The 20,130-nt window shown below is 39.9% G+C and overlaps 1 protein-coding gene across 1 annotated transcript; it reads left to right on the top strand.

The window, feature by feature from the left end:
* The first annotated feature begins 559 nt into the window (after positions 1-559).
* EFCAB3 (EF-hand calcium binding domain 3) lies at positions 560-19,113 on the top strand. Its single transcript, XM_028522081.2, has 9 exons — positions 560-656; positions 3,400-3,476; positions 5,402-5,545; positions 6,633-6,704; positions 8,238-8,358; positions 10,622-10,815; positions 11,159-11,343; positions 15,296-15,418; positions 18,185-19,113. Exons 1-9 carry the CDS (start codon positions 583-585, stop codon positions 18,509-18,511), a joined length of 1,317 nt encoding a protein of 438 aa, XP_028377882.1. The 5' UTR covers positions 560-582; the 3' UTR covers positions 18,512-19,113.
* Positions 19,114-20,130: the final 1,017 nt, after the last annotated feature.

Genomic DNA, 20,130 nt, shown 5'->3' with positions numbered 1-20,130 from the left:
GGAAAGCCTGGGGTAGCAAAACAGTATCATATCCCACTCCCATTCCTACTTTTAAGAAAGGCCTGTGGATTCATAATAAATGGCAGGGCACAGGCGGACCTCCCAGAAGGAAACCCTGGGAAAATCTGCTTACTACTAGGCCGGTATCCAAGATACAAATAATTAGGTAAATATTTTGGAAGTGCTATAACATTTTACCCTCTGTCAATTACAACATGACATGTTCTACTGATTTCAGAAATAAATGTTGTCCTTAAATAACTTTTTCCACATATTCCCAGGATACTTTTTCCAAGTCACACGGTGCCATTCATCTTTATACAGAAGGAGAATGACATTATTTGAAGGGAGAACAATGGGAAGAAATTTTGTTTAGTGACCTTGAACTAGAAAAAGGGGCCTTTCTACATGCCTTCTAATTATGCACAAACCTCTAACTTAAATTTATACATATTATGATTCCTTTAGGTACTGGACTTCAAAATCCAGGTCTTGAGCTGGGAAAACGGCAAAAGGATATAGAGAAATTAATCTGTGATCCTTAATTGTACCTCCTAAATTCCAGACAGAGTTACTAGCTACATGGAAGTTTCTGACATTAAGTCAAAATCTGAGCTGAATCCTCTAGAAAAAGTACCCAGCTCCCATGGCAAGAGGTAAGTAATGAATATATTAAGGTGATAAATCTATTAAGATAAAGAATTATTAAGGTGATGAATGTATTAAACACCCATAAAGACTATGATGAAACTAGTTAGAATGTTCTTCAAATATCTATTCTGCAATAAAGTTAGTTATAAGGCAAACATCTGAATTAAAGATAAAGATCCTTATGAAAATAAAAATATACATACCCTTTTTGATTAGAGAGACAAAGAGTTCTCCTTCCTGTTCTCCCACAGGAGAGGGTATTTTTGTGTGAGGGGACAGAGTATCCTAGAGGGCTTAAAAAGTTGTCAGAGATTAAGATCTTCTGAGTGCCAGTTTAAAGGAGATTACATTTAGAGGACCATAAAGAAGACCCACCCCTAAGCAAGTCAGAGTCTAGAGGAAAGGTCTGTAGCTCCAATGTAGCCAGTAACGGGAAATCGGGTTTAAGGTGGCTGCAGGGAGCAGAGTGGGCTTGTGGGAAGGGTAGCGCCATGGGCTGTCATTTGCACGGTCGGGGCAGGACAACATAAAAAAAATGAAATCTAGCCCTGGCTGGCATAGCTCAGTGGATTGAGCGTGGGCTGTGAACCAAAGTGTCGCAGGTTCGATTCCCAGCCAGGGTACATGCCTGGGTTGCAGGCCATGACCCCCAGCAACCACACACTGATGTTTCTCTTTCTCTCTCTTTCTCCCTCCCTTCTCTCTCTAAGAATAAATAAATAAAATCTTTTAAAAAAAATGAAATCTAGTAAATTAGCGATGACTACGGTTGTACTAAAATTAGGAAGGGAGGTTTGCCTGTGACATTAACAATCGCTTTTTCTTAGTCTAATAACAACAAATTCCAATAAACAGTGGCTACTAATAACTGATTATGCTGTGTCAGGTCATAAGAGCCTCTCTCCTCTCTCACAATTATCCATTTTCTGTGCCACTGTGAGAGTATTTTTACTAGTGTCCTTGATTATGCCATTGCTACAGGAGTACATTATTTTTCTAGAGGGATATGAGCAAGGCAACCTCAGAGTAGCCAAATCCCTTGATCTCATTACCCTGAACTACAGTAGTGACTTCCTTGTCCCTGGAAGTCGGCGAGCAAAGACTAGATAACGCCACGTGTAGATTGAATTCCTACAGAAGACGAGAGGCTAGACTGGGCTTGTTCCAAATCTATGGTTCCTCAGCCCTTTAAGACATTATAAAATAATAACGCTATTTCCCATGTTTGATCCAAGAGAAGGCTTGAAATTCTGCCAAGACTATCCTTTTTTAAATGTAGCTAAAAAAACTTTACACTGCCTGGCCTTCTATTTTCCTTTTGCTTCTTGAGACCTACATATTTTTCCATTGGCTGCATCTTTCATATAATGCAAAAAAAAGTTATTTCTTTTTAGAAATACAACAAATATGAAATAACCTATCCAAATAAAGGCAAAGTTTTCAGAAGTTTAAGTAGGTAATAAGAAGAAAACACTAGCAGAATAAATGAGTAAAAGCTGAGAAAATAAGACTTATTAGATGAAATTCCATGTCAAAAAAGTTGAGAATGATGCATTATGACACCTTATTGCCTCCTTCTCCCCTAAGTCTTTCTTCGAAAGTAACTTGAATCTACTAGAAACGGTAGGGGATACCAAATTCATAAGCCATCATTTTCTAAATGTGAGTACTATGTTTAGTGTTTCCTCTGGTTTCATTTTTAAACTGTTTCTTGTAAAAACAAAAACTAAGACATGCCATATTTTTAAAACTTTCAGTTCTATTCATATCAAAGCTAAATGTATTTTAAATAAAATTATTTTATAAAATTATGATTATTATAAGTTTACTTTGAAATTATCATATTATAAGTAAACTTATTTTTCTTTTTTTTAAAGGTTTTATTTATCTACTTTTAGAGAGGGTGGGAGGGAGGGAGAAAGAGACGGAGAGAAACATCAATGTGCGAGAAAGACATTCATCGGTTGCCTCTTGCACACTCCAACTGGGGACCTGGCCTGCAACCCAGGCATGCACCCTGACTGGGAAGTGAACCAACGAGCTTTTGGTTCACAGGCTAGCGCTCATCCACTGAGCCACACCAGCCAGGGCTCATTTTTTCATAATACATCTTTATACCACCAAACTAATAAATGCTGAAAATGTATACAAAATATATATATATATATATATATATATAGAGAGAGAGAGAGAGAGAGAGAGAGACTGATCTACCTCTATGTCTCTCATATGCTGGTAAAAATATAATTTGGCAATTAAAGTCATAACATAACCAGGAATATAAAATTTTGCTATAAGGATATTCACCATAAGATTATTTAAATTAGTTAAAAATTTGAAACAACTTATATCTCTAAAAATAGAAATAGCATAAGGCTTATTATATTCTTGAGCTTTGGAGTCAGAAAAACCTGGGTGTGACTCCCAGGACTTCCACTTATTGTCTGTGTGACTTGGGATGAGCTGTTCAATCCCTCTGAGCCTCAGTTCCCTCTTTTGTAAACTGAGAGAAATTAGGCTTCGTTAAGGGGGCTTGGGTGATGGGCAAGTGTAGGGCAAGGGAGACGGGCCTCCATGGCCAGCGCTTTCTCACTGCCCGGCCTGTAGCTGCTGGCAAGTGACAGTGACAGGTCCCTGAGGTGGTGTGACGGTAGTTCTGTGGCGATGCTTCCAGTCACTGCGGTCAGCAAAAACCCATGACTGGAACTGATGTTTGCTGGTTCACGTGTGCACTGCATCTCTTCTCAGGAATAAAGGTTTACCGGGATCTCTCCCACGGAGATTAAGGCGCAAAAAAAGGAAGTTGAAGGCTTCACAAACGCGAGGTAATGAGAATCATCCCCCAGAGGGAAACATAAACAAAAGCCCCTTAATAAGTCTAATCATTTTGTTCTGTAAGAGAGATTGGGGATTTCATGGGTTGTCTACAGTACTCTTGTTATTTGAGAACAAAATTTTTTTAAAATTTAATATCTAATTTGTTGGAAGGAAGGGAGATTACTTTCAAATAAACATCCTCCTAAAACTGAAATAGTACTAGCCAAGTATTTTTATCCAAAGAAGAACTTGTGGGTGTGGAAAAGAACAGAATCAGGGTCAAACAACAATCAAGTAATGAAACAGTATAACCACAACTAAAGTCCTGGGGTTTCTCATAGAAAAGAATTGTAATGATAAAACGAGCTACATTGGCTACAGTTCGTTAATCCGAACAATAACAATTTATTTAAAGCCAACAGGGTACTAGGCAGGAAGAAGACATCAAATCAGATGTGGTCCCTACCCTAGTAGGAAGTCTTACAGGGAACAATTAAGCCAGGAATTTGTTGATTGTAACATTTAAATTACAGTTTGACCCAAGTTATGATAGGGGAAGCACAGCATGGTACAGGAGCATAAAACAAAGTCTCCTAACTTAATCTAGTGAGGACAGGAGGGGAGTCCCAGAGACGGCTGAATGAGGAGTAAATCAGTCAAAGAACGCAGAGAGGGGTGCCCTGGGCAGAAAGGGGGGATCTGAAAAGGGCCAGAGAAAAGGGAAAGCATGACATACTAAAAACTGAAAACAAGCCGAGTGTGGCTGTGTTTGGGTTGGAATACAGCAAATGCTTCACCACCACCCCCACCCGGCCCCTGCCGCTAGGCTACCAGGAGACAGAAAAGAATCACAGAATCACCTTTGTTGCTGGGAAAGCTAATTTAGAAAACACAAAAGACCATCAAGATCAAAATTGCATTTTTATTGTAAACTGAGCTAAATGCCTTAATAATAATAATAGTTTATGGCCTTACAAACTTTAAGATGTCTAAAGTGTATTAACGTACACAGGTGCTTGTTTTGAGGCCACCCAGTTGTTCTGATTAGATTTTGTAAGACAGAAATGACTGTCATGGAAGAAGTTTTTCATGCTTACTGATCCCTAGAAATAAAATGCACTGAAAACAGTTCTAGGGCCACACCAGGAAGCCCAGAGTTGGTTGGGAGGTAAAGGGTCTGGGGAAAGTGGGCAAGAGCCTTGACTGTGGTTTCTGCAGGAAGGAACAAGCAAGGCAGGATGAGCTGGTTTAGAATTGGCGAGTTCAAATAATTTCAGCAGCTCTGGGGTGTGGGGCTGCCCCTAGTCATCTGGCCACCCTGGCCCCTTTTCTGGAGGCTCTGGAGGAGAATCTGCTTTTGAGCTCATTCAGGTTTTTGGCAGAATTCAGTACCCACAGTTGTGGGGCTGAAGTCCCTATTTCCTTGCTGGCCATCAGCCCCTTAAAGTCTGCATTCCACATCACATTGCCCTCTCCATCTTCAAACCAGCAACAGTAGGTCAGGCGCCCTCTTGGTGCTTTGAATATCTCACCTCTCCTGCCACAGCTCTCTTGTTCCAGATGCATAAGGGACCCCGGAATTAGGCTGGGCCCACTCAGATAATCCAGGGTAACCTATTTTAGTTACATCTGCAAAATCCCTTTTGTCACGTAAAGTGATGTATTTCACAGGTTCCTGTAGTTAGGGTGTATGATATCTTTCAAGGGTCATTTTGCCTACATATTTGGTTTTCCACCAATAGTTTATTCCAGGTCAAATCTCATGGAAGGACACTGTCCTTCTTAATAAGAAATGCCTATTAAGTACTCGTATTTCTCTCAGTGTATTTTTAGAACGTCATCTCCAATCAACTGTGTTGTCCGTCCTAGTTCCATTAGAATGTATATTTATGCTTGAATAACTGCCCTGACTAACTTAATTGCATTTCTCCAGCCTTCCAAGAAGCCTACAACTTCTTCAACAGGGACAAAACTGGCTCTATTGATTTGCATGGATTGATGTGCACGTTAGCTAAGTTGGGAATGAGTCTAAACATGAATGATGTTTCTAATGAGTTAAAATATGCTGATATCGATCGTGAGTACTTTTATTTGTCATTATTTTTCTCATAGAAGCTTTTTGTAAATATATACTTTTCTCTCAGGAACTGTATGAATATGAAAAATAAACCTCATTTCTTTGCCAAACGTACCTATGTGTGTGTTTCTCTTTGAGGACATCAGTGAGGTATGTGTACAGGTTATGAAATCAATTTAATGCTTCTTTGAAAAAGCCTATGTGGAAACTAAAAGTGGCTGTAATCTTTCGATGTCAAATTCAGATTGCCTGTCATGACGTACATTTCGGAGGGTGCCTTAAAATAATATATATTACAAAGGCATTGACGATTTCACAGTTCATGTTACCAAGGAAATCCAAGCCCTTTGTTTCTGTATGCATCGTATTAGTGCGAATCTTCCTTCCATCATTACAACCCACCTGTTGAATTTCAAATGCTGCAGCATGTTTGTTGGTATTTTTATAACACATAGACCATGTTTTCTTTGGATATACTGACCTAGTGACTGCAAGGTCCTAGTGACCAAACTGATATGCTGTGTGGAAATACATTTGGCATATTTCTCCTCTCGCCGCTCCCCGCCAGCTGCCAGTGCCCCATGTGAGCGCCAGTTCCACATATGCGTCAATGTCACCAGTTGGTTAAAGCTCCACTTGTTGCCACTAACTGCTCAGTTTTTCTATTCTTTTATGGAAACACACACACATGACTAATAGCACTTAACTTTAGAGGAAGTGAGGTACAACTTGGGGATGTTACAATAACAGAAATATTAGCAGTATGGAGTGGAAGGCAGAGTGGATCTTTGAAAAATGACCAGTCTGTCGGAAAGGAGTGAATGGGCAGGACCATCATGGCTGGGAGCCCCGGCTCCAATGTTTACAGCCCACCAGTGCTTCCGTCCGTGGGCCGTGGACGGCTGGTATGAGAGTGTCAAGGCCACTTCACAAAGACCAGTGTTCCCTGAGCATATCTCCAGCCCCAGAATGCTCTGATGTTAAGTACTGAATGATCCATAATGGTTTCATTGTTATATTTAATATGTAATCTGATCATTAAAGTACATCTTAGGTTCTTGTTCTGAGCCTTTGATTTCTGTTGCAGGAGATGGGAAAGTGAATTTCTCAGACTTTATCAAGGTGCTAACAGATAAGAACCGCTTCCTTAAGGCTGTGGGTAAGTAGACACAGGACTGGATAGATAGCAGTTGAGCAGTTGCAATTCACTGCATAGTAAATGTTACTGTATTTTAGGACTATAAGATGCAACAGACCATAAGACGCACCTAGGTTTTAGAGGAGGAAAATAGGGAAAAAAAGTTTGAAGCAAAAATTGTGGTAAAATATTTAATAACATAAATAACATAGGCCGCCCCCTGCCCCCTACCCCAGTGAGCCAGGTAAGCCTCATTCGGACTATAAAATACACCCCCGTTTTCCTCCCAAATTTGGGGGGAGTATGTCTTATAGTCGGACAAATAGGGTATTCATTTTGGCCTCCAATCAGGAGACAAATCAAGAATGGGTATTCTGGCCCTGGCTGGCATACCTCAGTGGATTGAGCGCAGGCTGTGAACCAAAGCATCACAGGTTCTATTCCCAGTCAGAGCACATGCCTGGGTTGCAGGCCATGGCCCCCAGCAACCACACATTGATGTTTCTCTCTCTCTCTTTCTCCCTTCCTTCCCTCTCTAAAAAAATAAATAAATAAAATCTTTTTTTAAAAAAAGAATGGGTATTCTGGAATGTGATTTACTTTTGTGCTGCTTCTCCAAAACAGCATTTGCTAAGCAAATTAATAACAGTTTTGGAGTTTTCACTTAAATGCACCAAGTCCGTCTGCAGGAGATACTACTTTTTGATCTCTAATGAGAGACCTCTACCAGTGGTGTAGAAAGGCTACCCTTTATAGTATTTTAATTCTTTATCAAGCACATGAGCTACTTTGAGAGGCACTGCTTTTACAAAAGAAAAAAAAATAGAAAAAAATGCTCTTTCTCATGCAAATTTGGGTGTAGATAATTTACTGTTCCTGAAAAATACCATCCTCCCCTGATGAAGAATCTACCCCCCCGTGCCCAGGGCCAGGGAGCCTGCTGGAGGTCAGAGAGCCTGCTCTCACCTAAGGTTATGAACGGTGCGAAGGTAAACTCGAAATATTTTTATTAGTCCTCTAATGGTTTGTTTATGAGTTTAACAGGCGCCTTGGAAAATCTAATCTTATACATGTCACATTTTCTAGGATAAATACATTCCAAATTCCAGATACTGCATACTGTTTTGAAAATATAGCCATTCACAGGCTATGAACTGTCCTTAGGACAAACAAAATTACTGCTTCAAGTAGCCACTATAGTAACAAGTGTTTGTCTGCAAACCAGATGTATATTTACCAACAACTCCTTTTGCTTAGAACAGGGAAATGGTCCTTAACATAAATTCATGTTTATGTTAAATGTAATACTATGTTTACTTAGAAGCCATCGAACTAAAAGTATTTTTTCAATTCCATGATTATTTTGTCTATTCAGTAATAAAAATGACCTTTCCACCTTTCTACAATAGAACAAATGTTGAATGTTTTCCTGTAATTCTCAAGTCCTTAATCTGGTAATAATTTTGTATATGCAATAAAAAGACTGTCATTTTAGTACTTTCTTGATAGATGAGTTTTTTAGAAGGCATTTTGGATCTTTTCTTTCCTTTATAGTTCCAGAAAAAATGAAATGTTTAGATTTAGCTGGCAACCCAGGAATTCTGTTGTTTGAAATCCTGTCAAAGCTTGTAGAGACTTCAGCCTTACCCAGAAAGGCTACAAAGGAAATAGTAAGGTAAGTGACAAAGAACGGGGCAAAAATGACCTCCTCAGAAGCACATATGGGGACACTCACAAGGCAGTCACCTCTCACTAACATCCCATGTCACAGGGTCTATTCCAACACAAAGGAGAAGATGCGGGGCCGATGAGACCTGACTCCTCCACCCCGCAGCGCCTCCTTGCTCTGAAACTGCAAGGCCAACCCCGGGCCATCTCAGCTTGCCACTGAGGGCATAAGACAGCTAAGAAAGTTCAGGCTTTTCTGCCCTTTAAGCACTGTGCTATTTGCATGCTCTTTCACTTCTGTTGTCTATCATGCAATGTTAGAATTGTCCCAGCTGGAAGGGACAACTGTGAGGGGCAGAGTAGTGAGGACCTCTGAGAGAGTGCGCCACATCCCCAGAACCTGTGTGCAGCCGACGTTGAGACTCCTGGGACCAAACTTGTGCAGGGTGACTCGGAACCAGCCATGCAAACTTTCTGGGCCCCAACATTCTCACATAGTTACCTCTTGTCTGATCTCAAAACAAACAAACAAACAAACAAACAAAAACTAGGTTTCTACTCATGCCTCCCAAAATACCTCTTAACACATCAGCCAGAGTGATATTCTTAAAACATAATTCAGATCATAAGTGTCCTATGGCTTCCTACCACACTCAAGTTAAAATCCCAGCTCTCAGGCCCCTCCCTATTTCCTTCCTCTCCCAAGGAAGAGTCTGTCACCAGAGATTCTTCATTGCTGAAAACGTGACATTGGTGTAACAGTGTCTCAAAAATACGTATCAGTCCTTATCGTCAGCCATTTTGCACTGGTATGATGTATTGATAATTGGTGTGTAAATGCAGGCTCTGGCCAGGTAGTTTGGTTGGTTAGAGCATCATCCCAATATGCCAAGGTTGTAGGTTTGATCCCCAGTCAAAGTACATAGGAGAATCAACCAATGAATGCACAAATAAGTGGAAAAACAAATCGATATTTCTGTCTCTCTCTCTAAAATCAGTAAATAAATAAAAAAAGATCTGTCATTGATCTATAAGCTGTGCATGTTTGTAAGTCAGATGTTTATACATTTGGGGGATATTTGCACTGTGAATTAGAGTCCTATATCATATATAGCCTGCTCTGCTTATTCTTAAAGAATGTATAACCTAAAAAGCACAGTAGCGGGTGCATACACATACAAATCGCAAAGCATTGCAATCGACAGTGATTTACTGTGGATAGCAAGGTCACTGGTGACGTTTTATTCTTCATACTTTTCTCTATTTTCCAAACTCTCTGCAATAAGAATTTTTTTATTTAAAAAATGTTGCCTTTTGTTTAAGATTTTGCTCACCAATCAACATATGTCGTCAGTGCAAATAAATTCTTATAAAAATTCTCAAAAAAAGTTGCATTTAAAAATCTAACACAAAATAGGAATAATTAGTGTTAGTATTTAAGCCAGTATCAGTTAAGGGTTTGCCAAGGATCATACCTGATAGGTGTTTTTCTAGACAAGACTGCGAGGTCTTTGGGAAAAGGGAGGAAGCCAAAGCCCAGGGACTACATTCATAAAACAGTCAAATGGGTGACAACTCAGCTGAGTAAACTATAGCTGTTAAACAATTGTTAGCTTTTCTCAAGTTAGTTCTATTGTAGGATATACTTAAGCGGTAAATGTATTTAGGGTAAAACAGTTGAATTATGTTAAATGTAGCTCTGATATCACATTACATTGAACACTGGATGCATGTTGAAAGACATGCTTATTTATTTATTTTTTTTTGGAAAACTCAATATAGGAGCTGTGTCTACAATTAGAAGTGAAACACTTAGCATGTTTGTCAATTCTAGTTACATTTAATAACTTCCAAGCCATGTAAATTTAAGCTATTTTTTAAGTTAGTGAGGAAAAAATTGAAATGCAAATACCAATACTTTAGGATTTTGGTCTTGGTGTTTGTATGAAATTCTGAGGCCTTGATTTAAATCTTTCATTGTATTATTTGCTTTTACATATATTGTGCTAAATGATACTTGTCTAATAAATATTCCTTTAAAAATATAGTCAAATGGCCTGTGGAAGTTATCAGTGGACAGTCTATAACTTGCAGAAACAGGCACTCAATAAATAATAATGAATGAATATACAAATTAAATTTAAAATAAATGTATTCAGCATCTATAACTCGTAACCTGTTATTTTTCCCTATTTGTCTAACACTCAGGCACATTTTCAGTACAACTATAGCAATTTCTATTCACTTTTGGATTATATATATATTTTTAGGTATTTCCGAAGAAAATTCCAAGAAAGCACCTCAGGAATATTGTGGAGTCCCCACACTGCGGGTCATGGAAAAAGGAGATTTCGGCCAGAAGTCTGCACACCTCTGAGCTCGAGCACGGCCGCCTTTGTTAATGCTGCCCAGATCTCAGTCATGCAAGAAAAGGATGTACTCAAATATCTTGAGGAGCTCAAGAGTAAGACCCACTTCCCCACTGTTGTACAGGATCTACTTGTACATTACTCGTCAGAGATAAGTACCAGAGGACAAGTGCTGTAAGAGCAGGACCACAGCCTATTTTGAGTGACTGGTCTCTGTTACCCAGCTACCTTTGAAAGCAAATGCATGTTTTACCTGAGTCCTCAGACACCTGAATGAAGCTGCGAGTGTGTGGAGGGGTGGGGGCGGGGGCACAGGAGAGTGAAGAAGCACAGATGGCACTGAGAAGAAAAGACAAAGAACAAAATAGATGCCACGTGTATGTCTTCAATGTGAATTTCTTATGTTATTGGTGGTAACATTTTTTTTAATCTTTTCAGGATGCAATCCTCCTTCAGATAATCCATATGCAAAAATACCCATCTTTCCACTGTTTCCTAATGAGGATGGAGTGATATTGGGAAAGCCATTCAAAGACATACATAAATTAGAAATGCTAAGGAGAAAGGAGCCTCTGAATTTCTTTGAGGACTATTTTTTCCATAAAAGAGATTGGAAAATACAGGTGAGATTTAAATTATGTCACATCAATCTAAATACTTGTGTTTTAAAATTCTAACTTCATAGAACTAGTAACATGCTTTTTAAAAAAAATATTGATTGATTTTTTAGAGGGAGAGGGAGAGAGAAAGAGGAAGGAAGGAAGCAAGCAAGCAAGCATCAATTTGTTGTTCTGCATATTCATGCATTCATTGGTTGATTCTTGTATGTGCCCTGACTAGAGACTGAACCCGCAACCTTGGTGTATCAGGGTGATGCTCTAAACAAATGATCTACCCAGCCAGGGTGTAACATGCTTTTTAATGACAAATATTTTCAGTCATTGTATGACAAACCAGATTCCACACACATATTCCTAAGTTTAAACTCAGGTATAAATATTTTATTTAATTTCAACACACAGTTAAACTTACTGAAAAATACATTCCTAGGCTTGGGGTTGGGAGTGGGGAATATAAGAATAATAACAAAGAGGACTTCAGGTCCTACCTCCAACTGCTCTGCTCTCCCATCAACTCAGGGCCCAGAAGCTGCATTTTCGTCTCCCTCAACTGTCTCCAGATCATGGTTGGGCCACACACCATGGGATGAGAGAACCAAGTCCACAACCCAATGGAGCAATGTTGTGATGCAGGGGCCATCTTGCCCTTGGACTAGAACCCTATTAATAATCCCAGCTGAACCTTCTGACCCTGATTCAAGCTCTGTTGCCTCTAATCTATTTGCCCCACCTCCCCACCCAAGGTATACTTTATTCTCATAAGTTCTAAGGTCTCAGGCAAGTATGCCCTAGTTTCTGGATATTCTTTCAGGAAGCTGTGGCCTTACCCCAGGTTTGTCACATGCCTCTCCACCTGAGAAACAAGAGCAAAACTTGACTGGAGACCAGCCTCCCTGGTGGAGTACCTCTGGGTTCCAGAGGTCCATGTGTTCTTCCCATCACTGTGAGATCCCTAAAAGTTCCCCCCAGGCAAAAGTTATGAGTCCCAGAACTGGAGGAGAGAGAAAAAAATGGGGAGTTGCTAATCAACGGGCATGAAGTCAAAATTATGCAAGGGGAATAAGTTAGAGAGATGTGCCCTACAACACTGTGCATATAGTTAATACTGTATTGCACACTAACAGTTGTGTTGAGGGTGGATCTCATGTTAAGAGTTCTTATCACAGTAAAAATTTCTAAAAATTTTTAAAGAGTCCTATGATGACTGTGAAGAGTTCTACCTAAAAACTGACCTGGGGAAGGATACATCACAGATCTTGGATTTGAAGTTCAAGATGGGACCTGGGATAACTCCTTTTGAAGAAGAGATGCATGTGGTTCATGAAGGCATAAACTTTTAAAGGTGTGTGTATGGGAAGAAAGGAGGAAACCAAAGGAGTGGATTTGCCAGTGGATTCTCTCCTCAATATCCATACCTCTTCCCCACCCTGAAGAAGACAAGAAATCCCCCAGCTTTCTGGTTTGAGAGGTTTTAAATCTACCCCTAGCTGCCAAAGTCATCTGTCCTGATTGATCTGAGCCAATCAAGGAATCAGATTTCCCAAGTCACAATGACTTTGGTGATGGGTCGGTGATCTAGGCTGGTTAAACCAGAGGGAAGTGTATAACCACTGTTTGATATTTGGGGCAGGAGAAGCTGTCTTTCCCCCTGGATATGGATGAGGAAACTATAGCGCTGGGGCAGCAGGCAGCCCTGTGACGGAAGAGAAGCACACCTAAGGATGAAGCTAAAATGTGGAGGGTCACAAAGTCATAGACCTGAAACCCTGATGACATTCTGAACCTCTGGACCAAGCCCATGCCTGAAGTCCCATTTCAGGAATTTTTACATAAATGAGACAACAAGTACATCATTTTAATAAAAAATAAATAAATAAAATGAAGAGCTCTGTGATGATCACCAATGACCTAGAGTTTAAGACTGTGTTTTTATCTCTCCAGATGAAGCCACACCCACAGGCAAATGTCACTGATGAGATGGAAACAGAGGACACTTATTCCCTTTGAACTTATTTCCCAACATTGGCCCCTCCACCTGGGATGTCTGACTGGTTATCGTCAGTCTCTCCAACTGGAATATAAGAATTCTGATTTTTAAAAATAATTTTCAGATAGATGTTTTTATGGAAGACACACCTAAAATATGGCTCAAAAAGTTTAAAAGTAAAGGGACAGCAAAAATATATGAAGCAAATGCAAATTAAAGTAAGCTGGTACCGATAGATTAATAGAGGAAAAGTAAAATTTAAGGAAAAATAGCTAAAGATAAATATGCTATGTAAAGATTTTTAAGCCCTGACTGGTGTGGCTTAGTGGATTGGGCATCATCCCTCAGGGCAGAAGGTCGCTGGTTCAATTCCCCGTCGGGGCACATGGCCTGGGTTGCCTGCTTGGGGCATGCAAGAGGCAACCAATGTTTCACCCATTGAGGTTTCCCTCTCTCTAAAAACAAATAAATAAAATCTTTTTTAAAAGATTCTTAAAAAACATCAGGAAGATACTACTATCCTGAGCCTGTGTGTACCATGCAAATTATGCTTGCCTTAAAATTTCTCTCTTTTACCCAATGTAAGGATAATTGCTAAATGAATAGGCAAACCCATTATTACAATGGGAAATTTTTATCATGCATCTCCAGAAACTAATAAAGCAGACCCCTGCTATCTCCCCAAAAAGAAATCATCTCCTCTTAGAAAAAAATTTAACTGTCCAGGAAGAGAGATGGGGAATTATAGCTGGCTATAGAATCAGAGTCTAGAAAAAGTTGTTTCAGGACATGCGGGATGAGCACATTTGTAGCCAGGAGGAGGAAGGACCCTGAGAGCGTTGGTTCTCAATCTTGGCTGCCCTGTGGGAGCACTTTAAAAACAACTCATGCCCAGGCCACAGCCCTATCCAATTAAATCAGATCTCTGGGAATGGGCCCTTGCATCAGTATCTTTTAAAGTTCTTCCATCATGCAGCCGAAGCTGAAAATCACTGCTCAAAAAAGAAACTGGGGACCAGAGGGACAGGTCTCTCTACATAATTTTCGAGGCCTAGTGCCAAATGCAAATGTAGGCCCCTTGTCCAAAAATAATTAAGAATATTAATACAGCAACAGTGGAACATTAAACCAAGTTCATGGCCCTTCTGAGTCTGAGGTCCTATGTAATTGTATAGGTGACACATCCTTGAAGTTGGCCTTGGAAAGAGGACAGCTGAAGGGATGTCGCCCAGGAGGCAAATAAATAAAGATACAGGGGAGAGTTGGCCCTGGACATTAAGAAAAACACATATAAGAGGGAAGGAGGAAAAAACACGTTCAAGGATAGAGAAGTCCTACAGTGGAAAGAAGAATAAAAAGAATTTATATTAGATAGCCTTGAAGAGATAAGTGGAGGGAGACGGAAGGTCTGGTTTTCCAACCATCACGTGAAGATTGTAAGAGAATTAACAGTGAATGAAGAAAACTAATGCCAAACAGTACTGCGGGCCTGCATGAAATGAGGCAATACACATTTTCAAAGAAAGTAGTCAGTGTATTCCCATGATTTCCACCACACTGGTCAGCAGCCCAGGAACAAGGAGGACATGGCTGGTTCCCATGAGAAGTCTGGAAGTAATGCAGGTTGTATTCTGTGATGGGCACATTCATTTTCAGTGCTTGTGATGGTGTGGAAAGTTTAGGTAAGGATGGCTTTGGCTCCTCTCTACCCTCCATATCCATTCCACATCTTCTGGCCTCTACTTCTCTTTTGAGTAGGCTTCCTCATTATGAAAGAGAACTTGCAAGATGCCCGTGTACACATGGGATAAAACCAGGGGCCCCGGAACACCTGACAAGTGCTTAAACAATAACCTTATAAATCATATACAAACTCTTTCATGATACAATATACTTGTTTATTATATCTTTGTTGTATAATTCAAACTAAAATATATCACTAACCTTCTTTTTTAAATGTGCATCAAGGCAGCAAAAATAAAGCGTGTTAACTCTGCCTCAGGCTACTCAACTGACATCCTCACCATTGACCAAATACTCAAGAGAAGACAGAATTGGACAGTGACTGATGCAGCTGCCATTAAACCGCATGTGAGTAGTTGCTGTTGAATGCCTTCCCAGAAGGCATTGACAAAAATATTTTCCACTTCGGTACTACAACCATAAAACCAAGACAGTTTGTTCTCCTCTATGTCTTTAAAATGAGACAAGACCATTTCTCATTTCTACCTGTTGTAATGATGTTTCCTGCTCTATAACCAAATGGATTCAAACATTAACTTATAAATCATCCTGCTAATCAGCTATGGAGCCACACCCTGCAGCATTTCTGGGACATTAATTTGTTTATGCTAGAAATAGCCACTAGTTAGGATATTAAACTGACAGTCACGGTGAGAAGTGCACTCAGGGAATCATGATGAGTTACAGAGCTTTTATCACAGCAGCTAAAAGAAAAATAGACCCTGATGGGGTGGCTCATTCGGTTGGAGTGTCATCCCATACACCAAAAGATTGTGAGTTCGATGCCTGGTCAGAGCACATACCTAGATTGAGGGTTCGATCTGCAGTTGAGGGGATCCAGGAGACAATCGATTGATGTTTCTCTCTCTCTCTCTCTCTCTCTCTCTTTCTTCCCCTTCCTCTCTCTCTTTAGAATCAGTAAACATAACCTCAAGTGAGGATTTAAAAGTAGAAGAATAGTAATAATAGTTTAAGTGAGCTTCCTAGCTGCCAGGCACTGTGTTCTACAAGTGCTCTAATTCACACATTCTAATTCATTTACTTATCTCAACAATCCTTTGAGGTAGGCACCATTATCATTCCTTATCATTTTACAGATATGCACAGAGAGGTTAAGTGATTTGCCCAGAGGCACACAGCTAGGCAATAATAGAGCCAGAGTTACAAACACCTGCAGCTTGGCTCCAGCATCCACCCTTTTAACCACAACTCTGTGCTGCCTGTCTAATTTTGTGTCCTGACTCCTTAGCAACTTTTGTACTCCACAGAGACAGACTAGGGTTTATTTCTTTTATGTAACCTCCCTTCTGTATTTGACACTAATGATCAAGCTCTCCTTGACACTTTCTACTTCCTTGGCCTTTACCAAATTGCATCTTCAATTCGCTTTGTAGTTCTGTGTCCATTCCTCTTTCTTCTCTTTCCTGAACATTCATCCCCAAAGTCCTGATGTTTCCTTCTTTTCTAGTCTCATCCTGCCCCTGTTCTCACTGTACACACTTGTCCACCCATTTCTTCAGTCAATATTTACCCAGTGTCAACAAAGTTCTGGGATTAGGAGAGATCACAGAGAAAAAAAAAACACAGTTCCTAACTTCAGTGAGCTTAGAGTAAGGGTGGAAGACATGGAGAAAGAAATGAGCAATAGTAATACGTTGGGATAAATGGAGCTACAGGTGGTCTGTGCTGCATGTCGGGAGTGCAAAGGAAGGGGCTCCCATCCTCTCTCATCATGGCACATGTCACATTGGGTTAAATGGAGGTTACTTACAGCCTGAGGCCTCCAGCCTGGCGCACCAGCTGCCCCAAGGGCTGAGATGCTTGGGAAGATCAAGACTTTGGCATACCTGTAACCCAGTCCCAGCAGAACATTGAGGATCTGTGCACTAAGTGAAGGAAAAACTAGAACGAGTATTCTTTGGACTGTCAATCTACCCTCCTTATTTTAACTGCCACCTACATACTGATAATTCATAAATCTGCCACTAGCTTAGACTTCTCTCCAGTACTTCTGCCTTACCTCACTGACTGCCTGACATTTCCACCTCGCTGTCTCATAGCACATCAAACTTCACGTATCCAAAACCGAACTTGGCATCTGCATCAGATTGGCTATTCCTTGGGGAATCTGTATCTCAGTTGTTGATACAACCATCTACCCGACCACTGAAACTAGAAAGCCAGGAGCCATTCTTAACTTACACATTTTCCTCACTCTTCACATGCACCAGTTCCCAAATTGGCTACTCTCATTCCCGGGAAGATTTTTCAAGCCTGTTCCCTTTACTCCATCCTCTCACTACTGCCTTAACTGAGGCCTCATTAGGTCCAGCCTGGACAGCAACCTCCCACCTTGTGTCTCTACCTCATAGCTGCTCCCCCTGTCCATTCTCCACATGGCTGCCAATGATCTAACACGAAGATCCAACTATGTCACTGTCCTGTTTCAGAATGATGCTTCCTTCTCACTGATGATGTACACAGAGGGATTTATCTCATGTCCATCAGAAAGAGTGGCTTACTACCACATAATTCCCACTGAGGAGAGGATCTCTCCAGCCTCATGAAACCAAAGCTAAGGGTCTGGTTACAGCAAGCCTTGCCTGGCTTGCCTTCCCACTTTGAACTTGATGCTTTGTCAATGCCAAAGTGCTTTACCCCTCTTCCCCACCAACACCAGGATGTTTATTGCTTTTGAGCCTTTGCTTATGCTATCCCATCTCCTGAAACACCTTCCCATCACCACTCCCTCAGTTTCACCAAATCCTTGAGGACCCACTCAGCTCAGCATTCTCTCCCTCCCTGACCTGGGGTGGACCGAGAACCATCCTTGGCATTCCTATTATATTCATGGCCTACCTCCATCCCACATTCCTCCTTGTTGTAGACTCTTGTGTTTTTAATATTCTTATAAAATGAATTATCTCATTATTCTAAAGTAATTTATTTTCATTGTCTGTAGACTCCTAATTCCTCCAGAGGCACTACCCAATGTATAAACTCAGTGACTTTCAAGTAGCCTAGGAACATAACTCTTGGAATATCTAGAATTGTGGTCCACAAATCAAAGATATGTTATGATAACTACTGTAAACTTCTGCTTTCTCACTGCAGGTGAAGAGAGCTATAGATACTTATAACTTAGGAACTGCTCTTGAGCACCGGAAAGAAATGTTAAACCTCTGGCAGAAGATCCGAGGAGATTTGGTTGGAATAGACACTAAAAATGAGTCCTTTTATGACACATTTTCTACTTACACATGGTCCTGGAATGTTTGCCAAGAATTACTTTCCCCAAAGGACTTAAGGTTATATGATGCCTGCATGAATAGAAATTCCTTCCACAATTCTTCATTCTCTTCCTCTTCGGACATCAGTGAATGCGACACAGAGGCAGGAAGAAGAAGAAAATGGAAAGGTTCCAAAGGGTATCGACAATGAATTTTCTACATTTTCTAAGCAGCTCATTGAAAACTACTTTTTCATAGATATCAAAATTATCGTTTCTTGCTTTTGTCTAGTACATTCTTAGCAGCTGGAAATGTTGACATCTTTTGAATTCTGACCAGTAAAAAAATTTAAGTCATAATATGGTTTCCCTTTTCCAATTCTTACTAGTAAATAGATGCCACTCTGTTAATTCCCTAGCAAGAGCTGCACTCTGGGGCCCCCACCTGGCTCAACTTTGCCTGCGCGGGAGAAAGATGGCTGCAGGCACCTCCCTCCACACCAGGGGCTGCCCTGGAGAGTCCATAAGGCCCTCCCAGCAATAGGCATCTAGTGAATGTGACTGCAAATGGCATTAGGTTTTTAATTATTTGTCAAAATGGCCAGAGGCAGGGGATGACAATGACCTTTCAGTTTCAGAAAATAATGTCAACATCCCCCAGGGAATCCTGATTAAATTTGAGTGTTCCTACGGCAATCTCTTGGAACACTCTTAAAAGTAGCTAATGTCACCTGTTACATTTCTTGTCATTGTTCTTTATTGCACTTATAAAGCAACACATATATAACTATTTTACAAGTGGGGCAGTTGTAAATGTTTTATTGTGGAAAAATATACATTAAACTTGCTATTTGAATCATGTTTCAGTGTGTATCATCCATTTCACTTTTTTCCCTTATAGAAAAGGGAAAAGACATGTTCCATATTGATAGTATCAGTGGCTTATAATGTAAAATTATAATGTTCCAGGAAAAAGCAATGAAAAGAGTGAAGACTCCCAAAACTGTTTAATGAAACCACCTTGAAGTAATTTTGTGTTACCTTGAACACTCAAAACCATCTAAATATACTTGTTGTTCTTTATAATATTATGATCTTGGGGAAAATAACTTTATAGATAAATGACTGTTTTCTAACAAAAAAACAAGATTTATGGTTTTATAAGAGACATTTTGGGGGGTATGGCTGTAAGTGTAATTGGAAATCTAAGAGATATAATTTGGATGCCAAAATATTAGAATTTTTGGAATATTTCCTTAGATCAATGGAATAATAGCATAATATTTTAAATAGATCTGTCCTAGAAAATCTAAAATGCACACTAATACATTCTACTAAATGCCACACACTGTTGGTGATGGTATGAATTGGCATCTCTCTGATGGAATACAGTATAGCCAGGGGTACTCAGCCAGTGACTCACTCACTCACTCACTCACCAATTATGTATTGGTGATCCTATGAGTTGCATAGGATCTGGACATACAACAGTAAACAAACAGATATAATACCCTGACCTCACAGAACTTAAATCATGGAGTAATTATAACCATTGACATCAATACTTTCACTTCTAGAAATTATTCCTAAAGAAGTAATCATGAATGAAGGTACAAAATGATTTCGTTACAAGGATGTTTGTCATGTTGAATTTTTAAGTAAGAAATTTAAAGAAGCCTCAATGTCCAATAAATCATGGTACAGCTATATAAAACAATACCATAATAATCAAAATGATGTTGTAAAAAATATTTCAAACCAAAGAATGATATTCACAAGCAATTATTAGGTTGACAAGCAGGCTATAACCGCTAAGAGGTATGAGAAAACT

The sequence above is a fragment of the Phyllostomus discolor genome, chromosome 8, assembly GCF_004126475.2.
Source record: "Phyllostomus discolor isolate MPI-MPIP mPhyDis1 chromosome 8, mPhyDis1.pri.v3, whole genome shotgun sequence".
Classification (NCBI taxonomy): domain Eukaryota; kingdom Metazoa; phylum Chordata; class Mammalia; order Chiroptera; family Phyllostomidae; genus Phyllostomus; species Phyllostomus discolor.
The sequence above is the reverse complement of the archived record's forward strand: the minus strand, read 5'-3'. Positions and strand labels throughout refer to the sequence as shown.